At 43.8% G+C, this 16888-nt stretch overlaps 1 protein-coding gene across 1 annotated transcript; it reads right to left on the bottom strand.

The window, feature by feature from the left end:
- Positions 1-10064: 10064 nt before the first annotated feature.
- On the bottom strand, positions 10065-15245 carry LOC145029033 (uncharacterized). Its single transcript, XM_078977683.1, has 2 exons — positions 14021-15245; positions 10065-10164 (listed from the first exon to the last, which is right to left on the bottom strand). Exons 1-2 carry the CDS (start codon positions 15243-15245, stop codon positions 10145-10147), a joined length of 1245 nt encoding a protein of 414 aa, XP_078833809.1. The 3' UTR covers positions 10065-10144.
- Positions 15246-16888: the final 1643 nt, after the last annotated feature.

The following is a 16888-nucleotide window of genomic DNA, read 5'->3' as shown; positions in this document are numbered from 1 at the left end:
GACCACATTACACCCTAATTGAGTATAGTAGGGCGTGTGGTGGCGGTATCAGTAGGTAATCCAGTCGAGTATATCAGGGCGGTGACTCTTCTGTCTATGATGGATATTGAGTATGGGAATGGAGTCCCTGTTCTTGTGATGATTCGAGTCTTGGAACTTGGGTTGAGAAGTCGAGGTTGAGGAGTACGATGATTTATTGTTTCAGTCTAAGAGTCAGTGATATTACTGGAAAGTTGAGATGTTCGGTATTGGGATAGTATCAGACTTTGAACGACTAAAGTCAGTCGTGATGAGAAGTTCCTAAGGATTTCTTCTGAGATTCAGGGTAATTGAGGTTGCTTAATCTCTTTAAAGGAGATTATCGGGCGTTGCATAGCACCTTCCGAGGGAAGGTGCGATATTGCTAGTGGAAACAGTCTTTGGGATGGTGTGTGCGTTAATTGGTGATGCTTCGAACCCTAAGTAGGGGAGAACCGGGTATTTTATTAAGGGAACCAGAGATTGGTGCAAGAGAGGTTAGGGGTTGGATACAGAAATCTGCGGCTCAAATTCATGAGGCCAGGGTCATTGGTGAGCCAAGAAAGGTGCAGAGTGAAATAATGCATGTGGTATGTGTCTGAGAAAGGATGGGTGTCTCCTCGGCAGTTAGCCAATGGTCAGGAATCTGGTGGTGGTCAGAGTCGTTTCAAGTGGAAGACTCGTAATGATGGTATGGGCATTTGAGAACTTCTGGGTCGAAGTATCGGTTGTTTATGCCCTTTTTAGGATGGATAGAAGACTATCGAGCAGCCAACTCCCGGGCCAGTATGTGTATTCTTGCTTGGATTTTGAGCAGTAGGGGAAAGGGTTTCGGAGGATCATCAGCGTGTTCTGAAGCATTAGCGCCTTCTTGGCATTCCAATTGAGTGTTAGATTACACTGAAGTTGCGCATTGGGTAAAATGAGGAATTATTTATGGAGTTCAGAGGAAATGTATTGTTGTATCTGTATGGGGCTGGGAGTAGGAGATCAGTGGTTAAGGCAGGACATCGCGATGTTTTGTAATGGTGTTCCGTGGTGACCGGGTATAATGTCCTGATTTCAGAGTTGTTTAGAATCTTGAGTTGGGACGACTAGTGGTGTATCATGTATTTTTAGTTCCAGTGGGAGCCCTTCGGGTATGGGCATCAAGAGGGATTATTTAAGAAAGTGGACCTCCACAGAGGTAGGTATTTTGTTATAGCGGTTGTCGCCGGAGTCTATGATGCATATGTGGGACAAGTGTGTGTGTGTGTGTAGCTATCTATGATAGTCTACGGAGCATGAGTTAGTGGATGTAGTGTGTCGTGGGGATGAGAATGAGAGTATGGGGTGAAGCTACAGGGAGTCGTAGTATTCACTAGTCAGAGGGTGTTGTGATGCTACGAGGATCCGTAGTACTCACAAGTCAGAGAGAGAGTCGTAGTACTATGGGGAGCTGTAGTACTCACTAGTCAGTTGGTATTGTGGTGCTACGGGGAGCCGTAGTACTCACTAGTCAGAGGTTGTCATGTTATTGCGGGGAGCCATAATACTCACTAGACGGCAAGAGAGTATGATGCTGGAGTGTTCCCCGACCAGGGTATGATGCAGAAGAGTTTTAGGCTTGAGTAGCCTTAGTATAGAGTTTTTGGAGCCTAGTGGTTGAACCAAGGACGGAACTGTAGGTCAGAGTTGAGTCGATCCTCGGTTGGATTGTATTTTTTTTTTCATTTCTTTTTTCGTATGAGGAAAAGAGAATTTTGTGACTTGTGAGTCACTAGGCCGGGATAGTGGTCACGGGGAGGAAGCTAGTGAGATATTTCAGATCATGTTATAGGTGATCTTTGGAGGTTCAGCTGTGGAGTCAAAAGCTGACCTGGTGCTCAATATCATAGTGGGTTATGAGAAATGAACTAGAGTTTATCATGGTGATGTCTGAGGACACTTCAGAGCGAGCGGACGATTCAGACGCTCGAGGACATGCTTCGGGCATGTGTATTAGGTTTCGGAGGGATTTGGGACACGTATTTACTCTTGGCTGAGTTTTCCTATACAACAGCCCTCATTTGAGCATTAGTATGCCACCCTTTGAGCTGCTGTATAGGAGGAGGTGTCGGACCCCATTTGCTGGGAAGAGGTGGTGCATGGATCCAAGAGTCCTTGCGAGCAGATTCAGAGCATGTGCGATACATGGAGTAGCGGTTACTCTACTAAGGATAGTGTAAAGTGGGGTGTGAGCACCGTGGCACTTGTCTAAAGTGGCAAGGTTGACAAGTAGATTTCCTTGGGTAAGGAAAGAGAAAGGTATGTAACTCCGGGAGGAGTGTTGGTTCACGGAAGTGAAAGCAGTAGTGAGAATTGATGGTTAAGAGTATAGTGGTTGAGCACTGTGTCTGTGCCAGTGGTATGGAAGCGTATCCGGGTTGGGTGTCTGTTAAGGTTGCGGAAGAATCTCCAGTGGTTTAGAACCAGAGGAGTTTGGAAGAAATGCAAGGATAGAGCCTTCGATTTAAGTATGGTTGTGATTAGGAGGTTATGTATATAGTGCTAATTCATCCTGGGGATGTCTGATGGTATCGTCAGTATGTCGGGTTTTTCCAACCCGAGGATGTAGAGCAGGCTCAGCATGTGTATGCAATTGCAGAAGAGAGCTTAGGAGAGAGTTGTTCAGGAGCTAAAGGATGGGTCATCTTGTCAGCACGGGAAGAAAAGAGTTGGATTCAGATTGAAAGCGGGATGAGTCCCAGAAGTGAATTCGATAAAGGTTATGCTAATCAAGGAAAGGGATAGCAGTTTGGTACCGGGTCAGGACCCGATGGTACGGGGTGATGTCTAGCTGTGTAAGGCCAACTCGGCGAGTCGGTGGCCAACTCGGCGAGTCGGTGGCTGGACTCGGCGAGTTGGTGATCTGTGGAGAAAACCCTAATCCCAGGGATTTGGCCCTATATAAAGAACATAATACCCTCTCCCCAGCCTCTTTGCTCTCCCTTGATGTCCAGAAACCCTAATATTCGTTGTGAGAGAATTAGAGAACATTTGGATCTTGAAGGGGTATTTGTTGAAGAGATCTTTGAAAATTAAGAGGCTTGGAGCAAGGGGCTTTTCAAGGTTTTGACTTATTATTCTGTTGGAGCCTTCTTTTGAGGTAATGATTCGTTGCTTGAGTTGTTATCCATCTAGATCTATCATTTGTGGGATTTTTGGGTGTATATCTAGTGCTATCTTGAGTTTGGAGGTTAGATCTGAAGGTGCTACCTCAGATCTAGAATAGTGATGATCCAAAAGAGCATAAAGTCCCTGTTCAAGAGCTATTAATGAAGTCTTTTAGCCCCAAACCTTAGCCTAAGAGTGTATTATGCTTAGATCTCCTTGGATTCACGTAAAGTTTGCCACTTTACGTGATGGATGGCTGGTATAAGAGTAGATCTATGGATTGGAGACCCTGCATGGCTTGGAAAGCCTCTATATGGGTTAAGAGCTAGTCGTACTCGGCGAGTTCCATGAAGATAGGAAGCAACTCGGCGAGTTGGAAGAACAACTCGGCGAGTTGATTGAAGATAGCCTTGGACTCGGCGAGTCTGGTCTTGAGGTCCTAACCTTTTCTGGTTAAGCTGAGAATCAGTGAGTCAAGGGATGATTCAGTGAGTTGAGTACGGTTTGACTCAGAGTTGTGGGACTCGGCAAGTCTTGGGGCAACTCGGCGAGTTGATTCGTGTTATAGGAGTTTCAGAGAATGGGGACTCGATGAGTCAGCGGGTTGACTCGGCGAGTAGAGTCAGTCAGGAGGGTTGGCTTTGACTGACGACTTTGACTTTGACCAAGAATTAACCAGTTGACTTCCAGGGGTATTTTGCTTGTTATTGGTATTTATTTGTTTTGGTGATTCAGTGGTGGAGTTCGTGATGGTGGTCGGAGCAGCGTGATCTTGTTCTTCAGTCGGTAGTAGCAGGTGAGTCTTCTCACTATACTTTACCTTAAATGGTAACTAGAGTTATGTGATAGAGTTATTGTATGTTATTTAGGTGATGTGTTGCACTTCATTATTTCTATGTGATTTATGTTGTGTGTATAGCAGAGTTAGGACCGGAAGGTCCACAAAGCCAGGACCAAAGGGTCCACAGAGTTAGGTTTAGAGTTATGTGCCAGTGTAATTGTATGCTATTTATTTTCTTAGATTTATTGTGATATGTGGTATGCATGATTCAGAGTAATCAAAGTTAGGACCTTGGGGTCCATAGAGTTAGGACCAGAGGGTCCACAAAGAGTTAGGACTGGAGGGTCCCACTAAGACACACGGACCAGAGGGTCAACAGAGTTATTGTATAACACCGTAAAAATTTGAACAATTTTTTTCACTTTTGAAAAATCATAAAATATCATTTGCAATCATAAATAAAAACATTGTGTCAACATTGTATCGGTACAAAACCCAAGATCAAAATACATAAACTCCGGTGTGCGTGTGTACAAATCATGCAGGCGCCTTCCCGCGATCATCACTGGTACCTGAAACACATAACACATAACACTGTAAGCATAAATGCTTAGTGAGTTCCCTAAAATACCACTCTAACACATAATAGCCACTCGAGGCTGTAACTCTGTTGACCCTCAGGTCTATGTATCTCAGTGCGGCCCTCCAGCCCCAACTCTCTATGGGCCCTCTGGCCCTAACTCTGTAACTCTGAATCATGCATAACACATATCACAATAAACCATAGCACATAAATAACATGCAATTACACTGGCACATAACTCTAAAATACTCTATCACATAACTCTGTTACCACGCTAGGTAAAGTATAATGAGAAGACTCACCTCGGGTATCTCGGTAATCTCTAACTCAGTAACGTTGGTCTAACCTCCGCCTAATCATGTAAAATAAATACTCTAATTATTATACTCTCAAAGGCTAGACTATGTCCTCATATGACACTCTCAGAAGGGTAAAAGACCATTTTACCCCTCTCACAACCCAAAAGCCCCACAATAGACCATACCCTAAAACTCAACTCAAAAGTCAACTTTCCGGGTTACACTGCGTGTACCAGATGTGTACGTTGCGCGTACCCAGCTGCCTCTCAGGATCGGGGAACGCCGCCCAGTATGCGGCGCGTACTAGGATTACACCGGCGTACTCCCCAACTTCACCCCTTTAACTCTTTAGGTCTTAAACAGTTAAGACTCGCATCCATATTCTAGATCCGACCACATCTAAGCCTCTTAATCCATAAAGTTGATGACTTTATGCCTTTGCATGGCTGGATAAGTCACCAACTCTCACAATGTTCCATCCTTTTAACTCTAGAAGGCTTATACTCAAGCATGACCTCAAGCTAATCACTAAAGATGGAAGCTTTATGGATCTAAATCACTAATAGCACTGAATGGGGACAGATCTTGGACCATGGAGCACTTTACACTCATAAAGTCTCTACCTTTGGGGTTTTTATCCAGAGCAAAAGCACATGCAACAACAAATCAAAAGAAGAGGAAAGTTTTGAACTTTATACCTCTAAGTGTAGTCCCTTGCTCTGTAGATCTCAGATCCAAAATGGCACCTCAAGCTTTAGCTTCCAAGAACTCCTTTCCTTCTTCTTTACTAAGTCACCAAAGCACAAAAAGCTCTAATCAACACTCTCACACACTAAGGATGATGGGGGATCTCTTTTAGGGTTTCACTCACTGATATGGAGGCTAAGAAATGAGCCTTAGCACCCTTTAAATAGTGCACAATACGAAAATTAGGGTTTTGCACCTGGGCCGGGTATGCCCGGCATAACTCTTGGTTCGCCCAACGTACCTTGGCGACACCGCGTCTAATTTAAGTGCATGAGTACGGCACCGTACCCCTCTGGTACGCCCAACGTACTCACTTGCTAAAGAAAACTTCACTCAAGGACTAAACATGACCAATCCACAAAGAATAAGGATGAACGAAGTATACCTGAATCTCGGGGTGTTAGAATTCCCCCCCACTCGAACCAGACTTCACCCCCGAAGTCTCATTCCCCGAACAACTCTGGATGCTGCCCTCGCGTCTCCGACTCTGTCTCCCAAGTCATCTCGGACCCCTTCCGATGTTGCCACTAAACCAAAACCAAAGGTACCTCCTTGTTCCTCAAAACCTTGATCTTCCGATCCCTGATTGCCACCAGTCGCTCAGCATAATTTAGGCTCGCATCCACCTGAATATCCTCCAATGGTACCGTTGCTGACCCATAGGCTATACATTTCCGCAACTGCGACACGTGGAAAGTGTCGTGGATCTGCCCTAACTCTGCAGGTAGCTCCAACCGGTAGGCTACCCTGCCTACCCTCTCAATCACTCGAAAAGGACCGATATATCGGGGCCCCAACTTGCCCCTCTTCCTGAATCGGATCACTCATTTCCAAGGAGAGACCATCAGGAGCACAAGGTCGCCAACCTGGAACTCGAGCTCGGACCGGCGCCTGTCCACATAACTCTTTTGACGACTTTGAGTGGTCAACAACCTCTGCCTGACCTGTTGAATCTGCTCAGTCGTCTGAAGCACGATCTCGATACTACCCATAACACGATGCTCGACTTCTCCCCAACAAATGGGGGTCCGACACCTTCTCCCATACAACAGCTCAAAGGGTGGCATACCGATGCTCGAATAATGGCTGTTGTTGTAGGAAAACTCTGGCAAGGGTAAGTACGTGTCCCAACTCCCGCTGAAGTCCAACACACATGCCCGGAGCATATCCTCGAGCGTCTGAATCGTCCGCTCACTCTGTCCATCAGTCTGGGGGTGGTACGCGGTACTGAAATGCAGTCTAGTACCCAATTCCTCATGGAATATCTTCCAGAATCTAGAGTTGAAACGCACATCTCGGTATGAGACAATCGAGATCGGCACTTCATGTCCTGCTCCCACTTCCCTCACATACATCTCTGCCAACCTCTCTGTGGAAGAGCTCTCGCTAATAGCGAGGAAATGAGCGCTCTTCGTCAACCGGTCTACAATCACCCAAATTGCATCGACGCCCCTCGCAGTCCTCGGTAATTTGGTGATAAAGTCCATGGCAATATGTTCCCACTTCCACTCGGGAATTTGTAACGGCTGCAACTTGCCGTGCGGTCTCTGGGGCTCGGCCTTAACCCTGCTACAGTTTTGGCACCTCTCCACGAACCATGCAACGTCCCTCTTCATACAGGGCCACCAATACTCCCTTTTCAGGTCCAAATACATCTTAGTGGCCACGGGATGGATTGAGAACTTCGATCAATGAGCCTCTTCCATCAAAATGGTACGCGTTCCACCCATATGCGGTACCCAAATCCGACCCTGAAATGTCATAAGCCACCGACCATCGGTAACGAACTCTGATACTTGCCCGATAACCCGCTCTCTCTTCTGGTTTTCTGGTCTAATGGCCTCGGTATGAGCTCCTCGAATGGTGTCCAACACCGGAATCATCACTATCAACCTCATAAAAATATCACGCATCGGAACACTCTCCACCCTACGACTCAAGGCATCAGCCACCACGTTGGCTTTCCCCGGGTGGTACAGGATCTCGCAATCATAATCCTTTACCACATCCAGCCATCTCCTCTGTCGCATATCCAGGTTGGGCTGATCCATCAAGTACTTTAGGCTCTTGTGATCTGTGTGTATGGTACATCGGACCCCATAGATATACTGCCCCCAACTCTAAATCATGGGTAGGATACCTCGCCTCATGAGGCTTCAGCTGCCTCGATGCATACGCTATCACATGGCCTCTCTGCATAAGTACTGCTCCCAACCCTGATATCGAAGCGTCACAATATACCACAAAATCCTCCATTCCCTCCGGAAGGGCTAACACCGGGGCTTCGCATAATCTCTGGCAAAGTGTCTCGAAGGAGGCCTGCTGCTCTGGACCCCAAGCAAAAACTACACCCTTCCGGGTCAACTTAGTGAGTGGCACGACGATCTTGGAGAAATCCCTGATGAATCTCCGATAATAGCCTGTCAGTCCTAGAAAACTCCTAATCTCTGTGGGTGACCTCGGCACCTCCCAACTCATCACCGCCTCAATTTTGGTCGGGTCGACCAATATCCCTTTCTGGTTAACGAGATGTCCCAGGAACTGGACCTCTCGTAACCAAAAATCACACTTGGAGAACTTGGCATAAAGCCTCTCCGATCTCAAGACCCCTAGGATCTCCCTCAGATGCTCCTCATGCTGCTCTCTAGATCTCGAATACACCAAAATGTCGTCGATGAATATGATCATCGAGTGATCCAACATCGGTCTACACACCCTGTTCATGAGATCCATGAACACCGCTGGTGTGTTGGTGAGCCCGAAAGGTATCACCACGAACTCGTAATGCCCGTAACGAGTCCTAAACGCAGTCTTCTGGATATCCTCATCTCGCACCCTCACCTGATGATATCCAGACCTCAAGTCAATCTTGGAAAACCAAGATGCTCCCTGCAACTGATCGAAAAAATCGTCAATCCTTAGCAACGAGTAATGGTTCTTGACCTTCAATTTGTTCAACTCCCGGTAATCAATGCACATCCGGTGTGAACCATCCATTTTCTTGACAAAAAGGATAGGAGCTCCCCACGGCGAACTACTCGGCTGAATAAAACCCTTTCCCAGCAGCTCCTGAAGCTGTGAGGATAACTCCTGCATCTCTGGAGGCACAAGGCGATAGGGCACCTTGGCGATAGGCGCGGCCCCCGGAACCAAATCGATAACGAACTCCACCTGCCTTACAGGAGGTACACCCGGTAACTCCTCCGGAAATACATCCGGGAACTCACGCACTATCGGAACCTCTCCCACAGACCTCGGTCTCTCTGTCTCAACCCTCGCATCCATTACATATTCTATGAATCCCTTACATCCCTGCTGAAGACTCTACCTCGCCATGGCGGCTGAGCAAAATGTTGAACCAGAACGTGTACCCTCTCTGTATACCGTAAGAACTCCCCTACTAGGGTCTCGCATGGTCACCAGCTGTCGCTCACAGTCGATGATCGCTCCAAATCTGCTCAACCATCCATGCCCACGATGACACAGACATCCCCCATCGCAATAGGGACCAAATCTATTGGGAACTCAACCCTGAAAATCTCGAGTACACAACCAAAAATCACCTCGGGGCATACACCGCTCTCTCATCCGCTATGGAAACTCTCAGAGGTCGACTCAATGCCTCTCGACTAATATTGATGTGCCGGCTAAAGGCCAACGATACAAAATATCGACTCGCACCCGAGTCAAATAACACTAGAGCAGGCACAAAATTCACAAGGAAAGTACCTACGCATAACATAATATAAGCACAATATCACAAAATACAAAAGAATACATGAAAGAGTACATACCGGCCACGACATCGGGCGATGCGTGGACCTCCTCCGCAGTCAACTGGAAGGCTCTCCCTCGTGCCTTCGGTGCCTCAACCTTCGCAGGATGAACATTTGCAGCTCTCACCACAGCAGGGGATAATCCCGGAAATGCTCCCTGCACTGACCCCTGCAACTGTGGACACTCTGCGTTCCGGTGTCTAGTCTGGTTGCAATGAAACATACTGAAAAACCCTTGGGGCAATCCTTGGCCATGTACCCCTCCTTCCCATCGTGGCCCTTGCCGCACTTGCCACAAGTGCGGCCCTTCTGGTTCCCAGATCTCGAATCAGCGGGTTTGGCCCGCTTGGCTGCCGACTGAGACTGAGCCGGCTGCCGATCCTTTCCCTGAGACTCAGCCTCCTCCCTGGTTTGGGTCTCCAGCTCTATCTCCCTCTTCCGGGCATTTTCCTGAAGCTCGACAAATGTCTAGAACATCGAGTTCGCCACGAAATCATGTATATCCCTCTTCAGAATGCTCAAATATTGGCTCATACGTGCCTGCTAGGAGGACACGTTGTAAGACCCCATTCACTAAAATTACCATAAAGCCAAACATGCTACATGCATATTCATAATTATAATTCACACTAGTGGTCTAAATACAAAAGCATGGATACAAACCAACTAAAAGGGTTTTTACAAAGTTTCATAACTAGTTGTATAAATACATAACTACCCAGGAATTTATAATCCATATACATATATGTATACCAAGTAAAAACGTAGTAGTGTCAACTACTCTAAGTCCTCCAACAAAGCGTGTTTACTCTGGATGCTTATCACCTGAAATAGTTAAACACTAAAAATTGCATAACTTTTCGCTCGAAACTCCGTTTTCGATGAGGTTTTCGCCTGTACGTTTCTAACGAGATAATTTACAACTTCCAATAAAAATATCCCAGAAAAGATCTTCCAATAAAATCAGATTTAATTATTTTTAACTTAGACGTTATACTTTCGTTAATTCCGATAGTTGACTTTTTGATCGGAATCACATAAGACTTCCCTATCACCTCTAATACATTCCAAATGATTCTAAACTTAGTTTAACTTCAAAGATTATAAACCTATTTCGTTAGAAATCAACGCTTAAAACCATACCGAAAATAATATATATATATATATATATATATATATATATATATATATATATATTTTAAACGCTTACAATTCTATTTTACTATAACTACCTACTTTAAACGTTTAAAACAACATAATATATAATAATATTCATTTTTAAACTAACAATCATATGAAACATGATAATTAAACAAGGTTACTAAAGTGTATGTTACAAATACCTCCTCCTTTTGAGGATTTCGTCCCCGAAATCACGACGATTTAAACAAACGGGGATATTTTTCTCTTATGTCATTCTTATTTTCCCAAGTATAATTTGGGCCTCGATGATGTTTCCACTTGACAAGCACTAACTCCACTTCTTTATTACGCATATCAACCGTTCTCTCATTTATAATCTCTTCAGGTTCTTCTATATATCTTAACTTATTATCCAATTTCACCTCTGATAATGGAACTGTCTCATCATAGATGCTCAAGCATTTGCGTAGATAGCTCACATGAAATACATCATGAATACCTGCCAAATCTTCCGGCAATTCCAAGCGGTATGCTTGTTTACCAACTCTCTGGATGATTTTGAAAGGACCAACAAATCTAGGACTTAGTTTTCCTTTCTTCCCAAATCGCATAATGCCTTTCCACGGGGATACTTTTAGCATTACGAAATCACCCACCTGGAATTCTATGGGTCGTCTCCTCTTTTCTGTATAGGACTTCTGTCGATCCTGGGCCGCTTTCATTCTTTCTCGTACAATTTGAATCTTGTCGGTGGTGTCTTGAATCATTTCAGGGCCTCCAAGGATCTTTTGTCCTATGTCTCGCCAACACAATGGTGTACGACATTTGCGACCATATAATGCTTCATATGGTGGCATTTTGATTGAAGCGTGGTAACTGTTATTATACGAAAATTCAACAAGAGGTAAGTATTTATCCCAGTTACCACCGAACTCCAAGACACATGCACGAAGCATATCTTCTACGGTTTGGATTGTTCTCTCTGTCTGACCATCTGTCTGGGGATGATAAGCTGTGCTGAGAGCAACTCGAGATCCCATTTCACGTTGCATACTTGCCCAAAAGTGAGAAGTGAAGCGAGTATCACGATCGGAAATGATCTTTAATGGCACACCGTGTCTTGCAACAATTTCATCCAAGTATACTTGTGCGTATTTCTCCATTGGATCCGTTTCACGCATGGCAAGAAAATGAGCGCTTTTAGTCAGGCGATCGACAATTACCCAAATGCTATCATGTTGTCTAGCAGTCTTTGGCAATTTGGTAATAAAATCCATGGACAGTTCTTCCCATTTCCATACAGGAACACTAAGACTTTCTGGGGTTCCATAAGGCTTTTGGTGCTCTGCTTTGACTTGTAAGCATACTAAGCATTCCTGTACATATCTTCCAATGTCTCTCTTTAATCCAGGCCACCAATAGTCAGCTCTTACATCATAGTACATTTTACTTGTACCAGGATGTATTGAAAGTTTAGATTTATGGGCTTCATCTAAAATCTTCTGTCTTAATCCACCAATCTTTGGAATCCATAGCCGATTCTTGAATACTTTTAATCCTCGCGGATCATCAAGTAAAGCATCATTATAATGTATCATCCCTTCTTTCTTCACATTTTCTGGCTTTAGGGCTTCTTCTTGCCATTTCTTTAGTTCATCTAGAATAGTGAATTTTACTGTGGTATGAGTAATAGCATAACACATACTATTACGATAAATTTTTCTGCTAAGTGCATCGGCAACTACATTGGCTTTTCCAGGATGATATAGGATTTCACAGTCATAATCTTTGATCAGCTCCATGGCTCGTTGTTGTCTCATATTCAAAGTTTGCTGACTGAATATGTACTTGAGACTTTTGTGGTCAGTAAATAATTGGCATTTTGTACCAAAAAGATAATGCCTCCAAAGTTTTAGGGCAAATACCACTGCAGCGAGTTCGAGATCATGAGTGGGATAATTCTTTTCATAATCTTTCAGTTGTCTTGAGGCATAGGCTATCACTTTGCCATGTTGCATCAACACACAACCGAGTCCCAATCTTGAAGCATCGCTGTATACGGAGAAATCATCATCACCTTCTGGGAGTGATAAGATTGGAGCATGAGTCAAAAGATCTTTTAGAGTTGAGAAAGCTTTTTCTTGGGCTTCACCCCATTCAAACTTTACTTCCTTCCTTGTAAGACTCGTGAGCGGTATGGCTATACGAGAAAAGTCTTTAATGAATCTCCGGTAATATCCCGCGAGACCCAAGAAACTACGAATTTCGGAAGCATTACGGGGCACTTCCCAATTTTGAATGGCTTCGATTTTGATAGGATCTACAGATACACCATCACTAGAAATAACATGGCCAAGAAATTGAACTTGGCGAAGCCAGAATTCACATTTCGAGAATTTAGCATATAGTTTCTCCTTTCGAAGAAGTTCTAACACCGCACGAATATGAATGGCATGATCAGATTCAGACTTGGAATAGATTAGAATATCGTCAATGAATACGATGACTGATTTATCGAGCATTGGGCGACATACCCGATTCATCATATCCATGAATACAGCAGGAGCATTTGTTAAACCAAACGGCATAACAAGGAATTCATAATGCCCATATCGAGTACGAAAAGCAGTCTTCGGCACATCCTGCTCGTGAACTTTCAACTGATGATATCCAGATCTCAAATCAATCTTCGAGAAATAGCTAACACCCTGAAGTTGATCAAATAAATCATCAATGCGAGGTAGTGGGTACTTGTTTTTGATAGTTACCTTATTCAGCTCACGATAATCAATGCACATCCGCATCGATCCGTCCTTCTTCTTGACAAACAATACAGGAGCACCCCAGGGAGAAGTACTCGGTCGGATAAAGCCTTTGTCAAGTAATTCCTGCAGTTGGATCATCATTTCTTTCATCTCTGTTGGCGCGAGACGATAAGGAGTCTTTGCAATCGGATCAGCACCAGGCACAAGGTCAATTCGGAATTCTACTTGCCTATCCGGAGGAAGGCCAGGCAAGTCATCAGGGAAAACATCAGGATATTCGTTAACAACATGAACATCATTTACCGTTTTCTTCTCCTCTTTTGAGACATCAACTGAGTAGGCCAGATAGATAGAACACCCCTTCGATATGAATTTACGAGCTTTAAGGAAAGAGATTATTTTGAAGATTCTTTGTTCACCATAGACATAAATAGGATTCTCCCCTTCAATAGGAATGCGTACTATCTTTTCATAGCACAAGAGTTCTGCACGGTTCTTTGACAACCAGTCCATGCCGAGAATGATATCAAAGTTGGGTAGGGAGATAGGAATCAAATTGGCAAGAAAATTATAACCTTCAATTTCTATGACACAATCTCTATAGACTTTATCAACAAGTAATGATACACTTCCCGCGGTATCTACATGAAATGGTTGGGCGAGTGCATAACATGCAATTTGAAAAGAACGCGCAAATTCACGAGACACAAAAGAATCTGAGGCACCAGAATCAAATAAGATGTGAGCAGGTCTAGAATTGACGAGAAATGTACCAGTCACAACATTCGGGTCCTCGCGTGCCTCCTCTGGGGTAATCTGGAATGCACGACCTTTAGCCTTTGGCACATCCTCCTTTTGGGTTGAAGTACCCACTGGTTGTTGAACGGAAGCTTGACTTCTCACCATTTGGCTGGTAAGAGTAGGGCAGAAACGCTTTCTGTGGCCAGTAACACCGCAAGCATAACATGTAACATTCCTCATCGGGCAAACGGGCTTCATATGACCTGTTTCTCCGCATCCATAGCAAATCACTGGTCCTTTTCCTACCCTGCATTGACCTTGGTGGCTCTTTCCACATTTCTGGCATGGTGGTGGAGCTCTCGACTGAAGAGAAAAAGATTGTGGCCGACCGCGACCACGAAAGGCGCTCTGAGATTGTACTTTTGTGCTAAGATCAGATTGAGCAGATCGACCCAATGGATTAGTTGAAACAGAAACAGTTCGATCAACACGTGGATGCTTCGGGATAGAAAGAGTGGCACCACGTATCTCTAAGTCATGCTCGCGCTTTCGGGCATACTCAACAGCTTTATCGAATGATAGAATATCCCGATTGATCACGAAATCACGGATTTCATACCGTAACCCTTCCATGAATAACTGACTTTTATCGTCTTCAGTCGGGATATACTTCGCAGCAAACCGTGCCTTTTGATTGAATTGAGTTTCATATTCGGTCACAGTCATTCCTCCTTGCTTAAGTTCGAGGAACTCCTTCTCCAGTCTTCTCCTCATATCTAGAGGACAATATTTTCCTAGAAAGCGGATTTTAAACATCTCCCAAGATAAATTCTCCTGGTCATACTCGTTAAGAGCTTCAAATGTCGCTTCCCACCAGACTAAGGCTTCTCCAATGAGCATTGCAGAAGCATAGTTAACCTTGTCTTCATTAACCACATGGGAGATACGAAATACTTTTTCTGTGTTCTGGATCCAGGTAAGAACAACAATGGGATCAAGGACACCTGAAAACTCTGTAGCACCACTACTCTTGAAAGTTTTGAATGAGGGACGTTTCGCTTTCTCTCTTGAAGACTCTCCGGTGGCTTTCTCTTTACCCTTATCACTATCCCTTTTGTGTTGTTCGAGAGTTTGTCGAATAACACCAGTAAGTTTATCCAAAAGCCGCTCCTCACGAGGGGATATTGGAGTATCTCCCTCATTAAGATGAAGATCTCCACCCACATCTGGTGTATGACTACCCTCCTGCTCAGCCATTGCTCTGAAAAATTTGGAGTAACATAACACGTAAGAATATAAGGATTTATCATTACCCAACACCCCACTTAAGTCTTTCCTATGGTTTGTATCCATATACGGACAATAAATATGTTCATATATTGAACTTCCAACAGTTTAAGTCTAAATACCAATTCGTGGTATTTAGTTCGCTTAAACCAGTGCTCTGATACCATAATTGTAAGACCCCATTCACTAAAATTACCATAAAGCCAAACATGCTACATGCATATTCATAATTATAATTCACACTAGTGGTCTAAATACAAAAGCATGGATACAAACCAACTAAAAGGGTTTTTACAAAGTTTCATAACTAGTTGTATAAATACATAACTACCCAGGAATTTATAATCCATATACATATATGTATACCAAGTAAAAACGTGTAGTGTCAACTACTCTAAGTCCTCCAACAAAGCGTGTTTACTCTGGATTCTTATCACCTGAAATAGTTAAACACTAAAAATTGCATAACTTTTCGCTCGAAACTCCGTTTTCGATGAGGTTTTCGCCTGTACGTTTCTAACGAGATAATTTACAACTTCCAATAAAAATATCCCAGAAAAGATCTTCCAATAAAATCAGATTTAATTATTTTTAACTTAGACGTTATACTTTCGTTAATTCCGATAGTTGACTTTTTGATCGGAATCACATAAGACTTCCCTATCACCTCTAATACATTCCAAATGATTCTAAACTTAGTTTAACTTCAAATATTATAAACCTATTTCGTTAGAAATCAACGCTTAAAACCATACCGAAAATAATATATATATATATATATATATATATATATATATATATATATATATATATATATATATATATATATATATATTAAACGCTTACAATTCTATTTTACTATAACTACCTACTTTAAACGTTTAAAACAACATAATATATAATAATATTCATTTTTAAACTAACAATCATATGAAACATGATAATTAAACAAGGTTACTAAAGTGTATGTTACACACGTGCTCTGGGAAAAACATTGCCCGCTCATGGAACATCTTCTTGATCACCGTAACAGACTCAGTACCTTGCTTGAGGGTCAGAAACTCCTGGGCCAAACGCTCCCTCTCCACCTGGGGAACGTACTCATCTCGAAACATAGTGGTGAACCTCTCCCAGGTCACCGCAGCAAGCTCAGCAAACGTAAAGTGCGCAGTCACAAACATCCACCAGTCCTTCGCTCCCAAGCGAAGTTGGTTCAGCGCGAACCGGACTCTCAAACGCTCTGGAGATGAGCAAGTAAAGAAACACCCCTCTATGTCTGAAATCCGTCTCATCGTTGCGATCAGGTCTTGGGTCCCATCAAACTCCAGTGGTTTTGTGTTGCTGAACTCTCGAAACAGCAACGCATCACCACCCTGCGGCCTAGTCGCAGCTATAGCTGCAGCGGCCACAGCAACAGTAGCCTCAGAAAGATCAGTGTATCTCTCATCAAATGTCTCCATCAGAGTGGTCTTGATAGACCCGAACACTTCTGGTATCTCTGCCCTGATGGCCGCAACCACCACCTTCTGGATGATCCTACGGATCTCCTCATCACTCGAACTGCTGGTCCCTGGTGTGTGGCGCGTCCCAACCATGGTCTCCTTCTGAAATAC

The sequence above is a fragment of the Lactuca saligna genome, chromosome 2 (genome assembly GCF_052625555.1).
Source record: "Lactuca saligna cultivar CGN05327 chromosome 2, ASM5262555v1, whole genome shotgun sequence".
NCBI lineage: Eukaryota > Viridiplantae > Streptophyta > Magnoliopsida > Asterales > Asteraceae > Lactuca > Lactuca saligna.
This window is presented reverse-complemented; position numbering and strand designations above follow the sequence as displayed.

Coding starts and splice junctions, on each gene's coding strand:
- LOC145029033 (XM_078977683.1), bottom strand. CDS start 15,245: ATGGCTGAGCAGGAGGGTAGTCATACACCAGATGTGGGTGGAGATCTT. Junction 10,165..14,020: donor GGACCCGAATGTTGTGACTG/GTACATTTCTCG, acceptor TAACTATTTCAG/GTGATAAGCATCCAGAGTAA.